An 8351-nucleotide genomic window follows, 5' to 3' on the forward strand; every position below is an offset into this window, starting at 1 on the left:
CACCCACGCAAGTTGAACAGAACAATCCATTTCTGCCATAAAAAATTATAATAATCCCACAGCCATATTTCTAAATGATTTAATGAATTTCAGTCAATGATAATTCGATGACTCCCTGTAAAGCCATGAATGCATAAACAATGACATGCCATAAAAGAGAAATAGGATGACATCCACGCATGGGTGAGAACATCTTTCTGTCAGTTTAACAAAGGATTTATTTTAATATCTAAATTAGGTGATAATTAGTCTCAACAACCATCTGTGGTTCTGTGTGATCTGAACGTATCAAATATCATAATTAATTGGGGCTGTTTGTCTAGTTGGAAATCTTCATTTGTGGCATGCTTGATCTGAAAGTGACTTTTCATACTGGTTTATAATCTCTGCTTATAATGGAAGTGCATTAGACCAAGATTTGACACGGAAATATTTTGGAAACTCACCGTAACAAACTTTGTCCCTGATTAAGCTCAAAATCATTCAAATCCAGTTTTTTTTCTGGATTTAAATTGTATAATTTACCTGTAAATAACATGTATGTAGGTGAATCTCTTGGAAACTTGCAAATGCATGTTATCAAAATCAAAAAATGTTTTGCATTAAGTAAACTAAGCCTGTTTTGAATTGTGACATAGACAATAAAGTACATCTCCTCTCATTCCCATTTATGAGTTTAATTTACTCTGATTTTTAATTGAGAAGTAAAATCACTGCATCCAGACAGATCATTCTCACTGCATTCCAGCAATAACTAGATGTCGTCCACATTACAGTCAATTTGGTTGTGAAACTTATCTTATCTTACTTATCTATGCAATATGCCGTTCTAATTTCAGTGACTAATATTGTTTCAAATCAAACAAATCCCATAAAAAATATAATAAAATAAAAAGACATGGCAGAATGAACGGTTATAATGGGTTCTTTTATTGAATAAACTGATGCTACATGTTCTCCTCTCGGACAGTGATGGATGTTGAGTGATTCTTTGACCTTATTTACACCTGATGTTAAGATCAGTCTTCGATGATTCGAACGCAAGTGGTCAGTGCTACAGTACATGAAGGACAGGTGTGAATGGGGCCTAAAACATGTTGAGTCACATTTGAACCGTGATTTCGTGAACCACCGACTCACCTGTCAATCAACCAGTGCACTCTGGGTTTTTAAAATCTTATGTTCATCAGAGATCATCTGAGACACGTTACTAACAGGTGTAAACATTGATGCGTCTCGCCTGTTAAAATAAGGTGTAAATAAGGTCTTTGCTGTAGTCCGGTGAAGTCAATGATGTTGTCCAGCAAGTCTCGCTCTTTTACTCCAGTTGCTTCCAGTGCCATATCCGCGTCACCGTCCAGTCTGGATCAGCTCCAGCATTCAACTCGAGATGAAACCTTCAACAAACACATCATTATAAGCTGTTCACATTTCTTTAGAGACTAGAAAACTGCTTGAATGTACACCTTTTATTTGCTTTTGAAATGCAGGATAGGGATTTTAAAAATCATTCAAATTGAGACCCAGAATCTGTGTTGAACCCTTCTGACTGAATCGACTCACGAAGAATGATTATCTAGCATATGAAATACGTTAAAGCAGAGCATAACTACAAAAATATATGTTCTGAATAGAAATGTGCATTACTATTATAACAAGCGACTAACAACCGGATATTTTGTTGATCTACATTTAATAAATGCCATGTTGTTGCACCTGATAAGATCATGTGGTGAAAAAAGGCAAGTATAGATTTATAATATTGATATTGCATCCCTTGCATTCAATGGAAAATTTGAGAAACTTGATATATCATGCAAAAAAAAAAAAAAAAAAAAAAAAAACTCACACAATGGAAAAAAGCTTTGGTGCAAAAAAAAAAAAAAACGTGTCACATCCGACCCACACTAGGGCGATCTGAAGTATGACACTTTCACAAAGTTAACTTAGAAACAGCACTCGCTGAGCGACAGCCGAGTAAAACGTGCTAATGTGACAGATGGAAAGATGTTTTGAAACACGAGAGAAAAAGAGGAGTGTGCAAACAGCTGAGAGCGAACCTATTAGCATCTATATATCCATCAAAGCACTGCGGAAAACAAATGTCTGTCATAAGGGAGAAATCCATTAAGTACATTTAAGATCATTTGAAGCTGTGCTGGCATTCATCAGTCAGACTTATGGTTGTGTGCAGTTTACGTCGACGATCACACAAATCTGTGTCTGTGGGGAGAATCTGTCACGCGAGGTGCAAGTTTACAAGAGCGTTTGACTTCTAATTATGTTTTGAGTGTGACTCTTTCAAAGAGCAGTATATGAAATTAACCCGACAGTGCCAAACACATACAGTCTATGCGTGTTTGGACTGAAAACTAATGCTGTGAAAAAATATACTAAAATGTATTTTGAAGTACATTTATTTATTATTAAACATTTACATATTTATGTGCTTAATAAAAATACCCTGCAATTGAACTTTTAGTATACTAAACTAAGCTAAAATAAGTCTCTGATGTCCCAAGAATGTGTGTGTGAAGTTTCAGCTCAAAATACCCCACAGATATTTTCATATCGCATGTTAAAATTGTCACTTTTTGAGGGTGAGCAAAAACACACAGTTTTTGTGTCTGTCCCTTTAAATGCAAATGAGCTGCTGCTCCCGGCACAGGGGGCGGAGCTTCAAGAGCTCGTGTTCTTTTACCTCACACACACATGCACTGAACATTTCAAACACCTTTAGGCTTTTATGTTCAAACCGGAGTCAGACAATGATGGAGAGACTCGAGAAGAAGTGACAACATGTAGAAGCAACAGGACATTTCTGAATGGTTAGTTGATGAATTTATGGAGCTGATGTGTAGTTATCTTCTAGCCATTGATTAGCATATTCTGTCTTGATAATCTATAAATCGTGTTCAGGGGGCGGGGTTTATGTAAATTTTAGGTTTGGTGATGTCACTAACCCGGGAGGAATGTGGTGTAGTCTCTACCAGCCGTTTGTTGTAGTCCTTAAAAAGCGATTTCTTTAAAAGCAAATATCTCCCTTTGCTTTGAGCTTTGAGCGTCGTAACTTTGCAGATGTTGTTTATGATCAAACAGCAACATTACACACTAACTAAAGTTAGAAAAGTCAAATCATAATCAACCACCCCTTTAAAGTCTGCTAAATTGGAACTACTAATTTTTTACTTCAGCACTATTTCTGGATAACAAAAGTGCATTACGTTCAACTAAAGATATATTTATGTGTATTTGATTGTGCTAAAGTGGAACTATTGCAAGTATACTTAAGGTACACTTTAAATATCTTGCATTTAAAGACTGATATTATACAGAGATCATACAATCCTTATTAATAGTGATGATATTAAAACACATTTTAGGCATAATATCTTAATTATTAATTAATCTTTATTAATTAATTATTAATCTTAATTAAAAATCTTAAGTGAAATGTCAATAAATATATTAATGGATTTGAAGTATACTTATGTATGAAATAAATGTATTTTAAATAGATTTTGGTATAGGTTTTTTTTTATCTACATAGTGTGAATCTTATAAAAACAAGGCCAGGTCACATTTCAGTCCAAAATCAGAAAGAAATATTTATTTATTTTTTGCACAAGGAAAATAAAGCCTATTTATTTGACCAACATGGTAAAATATATTATAAAATAAAAAATAAATAGTAAAATACATATTATTTTTTTTTAAATATTTTTATTTATTTTTTAGTAATATAACAATATTATATAATTAAATATTTTATAAAAACATGTTTATAAAATATAATTGAATATTTTCCTCAACACTTACTCGTACACGGCTGTGATGATCTTCTTTTGAGGGCCGTCTTCTCCAGTTAAATCCATCTTGAAGATTCGGATGCTCTCGGGGTCGTCGGGTACGTCTGCGCTGGACAGGTACCAAAGCCTCATCGTGATGTAAACAAACTTACTGCCTATAGGAGAAGCAGAGATGTTCAACTCCACGGTCTGAGGACCGGCTCATTCGCAGAGACCACAGATATTTGATATTCTTGATGCTGCTCTTTGTTGTTAGGATGACAAAAAGTTTTAAAAGTTACATTATAGGCTGTTCTGTCTCAATGTCAATCACTGAGATGGCCAATCAGATCAAAGGAGGCGGGGCTTGCTGTTCACAGAAGACGAGTCAAGTCCAGTCACCTTTATTTCTATAGTGCTTTCTACAATACAGATTGTTTCAAAGCAGCTTTACAGAGATAACAGGGAAATAATGCAACAAAGTTTGTTTCGAGTGCGAATTCCAATGTGATGCTTTAGTTTTAATAGTGAAAAAGTAGCTTAACATTTAATATTTGACATTTAATAAATATCCAGTGATGCAAACCACTCAACTTTATGAAATGTCACCGTTTTGAATTGAAAATGTGCTATTATTTACATGATTCATGTAATTCATCACAACTGAATGTGATGAGAAGCGTTTTGCCTTTATTACATATTAGATATACGAATAAGAGTGAATTTGTGCATATTTTAAAATAAAATATTATTTACATTTACATTTACATGTATTCATTTAGCTGACGCTTTTATCCAAAGCGACTTACAATTGCTATATATGTCAGAGGTCGCACGCCTCTGGAGCAACTAGGGGTTAAGTGTCTTGCTCAGGGACACATTGGTGTCTCACAGTGGATTCGAACCCGGGTCTCTCACACCAAAGGCATGTGTCTTATCCATTGCGCCACACCACCCCACATATTATAAGGTAATTACTTCATAACTATAATGGACTTTGAACTTTTACCATTCTTATTTATTTTCCCTCAATGTTCAAGACATGGTTACAGCCTTGCTTTACATTTTCATGTCCATATATATGTTAATATATTGGGAAACACAGTATCGTAATTAAACGAGCATGGGTGAATCTAACACAATCAGTTTTATAATTTCTTTTTTCTAATCAAATATGTCAAACAAAAGGTGTTATTGTGAATATTGTTTTAATCTGTGATCTTTGTTACCCAATATCACTTTCCCTCGTGTTCATTTTTTGTAATCTCTCTTTAACAAAAGCCAGTTCTTAATGACATCATCATCCTCCAGGAAGTGACATCACTTTGGAGGGAAAGCAACAGCACAAACTTCAGTAAGTAATAGCAATGGATTTTATATTTATATCAGTTGGTTTGTGTCATTTATCCTGTCTGACAGAATTACAACAAAAAATCAATATCACATCAAATGCTTCAAGCATCAAAATAAAAAAATAAAAAAATATTATTAATAAAAAAAACAAATAATAAAAAAAGTTTATATTCTCAAACGATTCAGTTTAAATATATAATTCCATCCTGTTCATTTTCATTTTCTTTAACCAGTGCATATTTCTGAAAGTCTGCTAGACTCGTTTATAGAAAGTTACAACACACGCATATTCATCATTTTTAACGAGACGAACGAAGAGAGTAAGACTCGCCTGTTTGGTCAAAGAATACGGACACATCCTCAGGCAGCAGAAATATCATGTCATCGAGGGAAATAGCAAGATGTCTTTTCTGGGCCTCTGACAGACTTGTACATTTCTTTCTGACACTTTCAATAGCCTGTAAACAAGACAAAACATGGTTTTATAGGCCTTACATGACTTTAAGAAGTCATTTATTTAGAGCGATGCACGAACCTGTCTGGACATCACACTCCTCAGCTCCTCAAACCTGCCGGTGGACAGCAGAGAGGACACATGGACCACCGCCTGCGGACACAGATCATCACTATACACTGACTTATTCATGAACACGTGTATCGGCCAGGCTGATGTGGCAACACTTCATTTTAGTGTCATTGTTACATATGTAGTAACTACAGTTATAACAGTAAATTATGCATAATTGCATGCAACTAAACCAAACCCTAACCCTAACTCTTATATATATTTCATTTAATATTCAACAATATTATTGATCTGCCTGCATTGACACCCTTATATGAGAATTTACATCACGGTTTTCTCCAGAGCTGCTGGATAGATAAATTAAATCAAATTAATAACGTTTTTTTTACAACAAAAATGAACCATCACTGAACTTACTTAAGTTCAGTAAGTTTACTTAAGTAAAACTTTGTTGCATTATTTTCCTGTTATCTCTGTAAAGCTGCTTTGAAACAATCTGTACTGTAAAAAACGCTTTATAAATAAAGGTGACTTGACATGTAGTTAATTAATATTACACAGTACTTACATGTATAATTGCACTGTAACACAGACGCCTTAAAATAAAGTGTAAAATGAATGTAAATTAATATAAATAAAAAAAAGTATTGTTCTGAGATCTCATTTGCTGTCATTAAATTGCATTATTTATGTATTTTTTTGCCCAAATACTCTCTAATACCATTATCTGTGTGTTTTTTTTAGTATCATGGAGATACTATTATGATTTTTATTAATATTTTAAATTAGTTTTTAGAAATTGGTTTAATTTCAGTGTCATATTTATTGTTTTTAAAAGTTAAACTAAATTAATATGAGAAATATTGCCTAAGCAACTTACTGAAATAAAATAGTTTTTATTTTTATATTTTAGTTAAAGTTTTAGTTTTTTTTTTGTAACTTGTATTTTAGTTTGAGTTATTTTAGTACATTAAGTTAAACACTTATTTTTTTTTTTAGTTAATGTTTTTTCAAGCGAAGTTTTCAGTGTTTTTAGTGTTAGTTAACTATAATAACCTTGCATTAGACTTTTTGGCCTGGTTTCACAGACAGGACTTAGATTAAGCCAGGATTAGGTTTTAGTTCAATTAGGACAATTAAGTAGCTTTTATAAACTTGCCTTAGAAAAAAAAAACATTACTGGTGTGAATCTTGAGACAAAACAATGGCACTGACATATTTGAAGATATATCAGTGCAAGTTGCTTTCAGTTAAAACAGCTCAAACATGCATTAGTCTGTGAATCCAGGGGTAAGAGTTTAAGGATTTTCCCCTCATGAGACACTTTTGACCTAACCTGTTTCACTCCGGTGTCAAACTCCACACTGAACTTCAATCCAAAATACAGTTCAATTAAAAACAAGATGCATTTATTCCTGATCCACGTGATGGGATCCGGGCTCCCCACCACTGTGATGCCAGGATGCTCACTGTCCTCAGAGTCCCTGTCTGCATCTTTACTATAGTGTCTGTATTGCGCAGACGGTCTGCGCAGGTGATGCCATGCGCGCTCTGGAGAAACTGCGCAGCTGGCATAGGGGCGCGCGCGCTGATGCCACCAGGGTTTGCAATGGGTCTCGTGTTGTTTAGCAGACAGAGGATTCCTCTTCCAGGAGCAGGCCAGGGGACGTGCAGCCAGACCCGTGAATCGTAGCATCACCGACGCGCATTTCTTTAGAAATTGCGCAATGCAGATCTGGTCATTGTAAAGCTCGTGAATGACAGACTCACCGTCCTCCTCCTCAGTGTCTCTTCCGGCACACTTATGAAACTAACCCACGGTTGTACCCATAATGCTTTTGGTTTCTCAGCACTTGTGTCATTTCTCCAGTAGATGGAGGCACAGACCTGTGTTTCCCATGTGTCACATGACGCACAGACACACACGCGGGATGGCATGCTGGTGATGATGATGGTGATGATGATGGATGGCATTCTTAAACTCCTCACAATGTAAGTGGTATTTTTTTATGATAAGTTGTAAATATAAATATACATTGCAAAGTTTCTTTATTGGGATGCGTTTTATGTGAATTTCCACACTTGTTGGTCAAAATGTCTCATACTTTTATTCACCCAAATCTAACGCATATAACGTTATTTTAACATTTATAAAGTCCTTCCATTAGATCAATTGACTATATATGTGTGCAACTATCTGTTTTCCTCACTAACTTTCCCTGCATGTCTTTGCTCAGTGTCTCGTTTTGCTGCTGCTGTTTTTAGTGCATGTGTGAAATCAGTTTACCTCAAATTCGACAACCAGAAAATAACACTTTTTCTGTTCATTCAGAACAGTGTTATCGACACCGGGACTAACTGTCACACAGCTAATATTACTACACGTTATTTTCTGCATAGACACAAAGTCTGTTACTTTAAATCCTTAATAAATGCAAAAAAAACGACGACTGAACATTTCTACCGTTATCGCAAAGTACACATGTTGATGGGGCATGTTGTCACGAAATATTATGGGGTAAGTTGTCACAATGCAACCTACAGTTAAACAACACATTTTAGGATTTTTAGCCAAACTGAAATAGTAAAACAATTGTTAAACACAAAACTACTAAACTAACTTTTAATTTTGTTAAATGCATGAATTTCTAGCATTTCAAACAACCTGAAAACCCAGTTCACTC

At 34.7% G+C, this 8351-nt stretch overlaps 1 protein-coding gene across 1 annotated transcript; it reads right to left on the reverse strand.

The window, feature by feature from the left end:
- Window positions 1–908: 908 nt before the first annotated feature.
- Window positions 909–7483, reverse strand: LOC311276041 (m-AAA protease-interacting protein 1, mitochondrial). The gene is made up of 5 exons (XM_084385476.1): window positions 7004–7483; window positions 5677–5748; window positions 5473–5599; window positions 3820–3964; window positions 909–1397 (listed from the first exon to the last, which is right to left on the reverse strand). The coding sequence occupies exons 1-5, from the start codon at window positions 7361–7363 to the stop codon at window positions 1319–1321; spliced, it is 783 nt and encodes a 260-aa protein (XP_084241602.1). The 5' UTR covers window positions 7364–7483; the 3' UTR covers window positions 909–1318.
- Between the last annotated feature and the right edge of the window lie 868 nt (window positions 7484–8351).

This window comes from Rutilus rutilus, assembly GCF_951802725.1.
Source record: "Rutilus rutilus genome assembly, chromosome: 17".
NCBI lineage: Eukaryota > Metazoa > Chordata > Actinopteri > Cypriniformes > Leuciscidae > Rutilus > Rutilus rutilus.

Excerpts from the sequence above, each read along its gene's own strand:
- LOC311276041 (XM_084385476.1), bottom strand. The coding sequence starts at position 7,363 with ATGCTACGATTCACGGGTCTGGCTGCACGTCCCCTGGCCTGCTCCTGG. Across the intron at positions 5,749-7,003 it reads TTGACACCGGAGTGAAACAG|GCGGTGGTCCATGTGTCCTC; the intron begins GTTAGGTCAAAA and ends CTGTGTCCGCAG. Across the intron at positions 3,965-5,472 it reads CGTATTCTTTGACCAAACAG|GCAGTAAGTTTGTTTACATC; the intron begins GCGAGTCTTACT and ends CTTCTCCTATAG.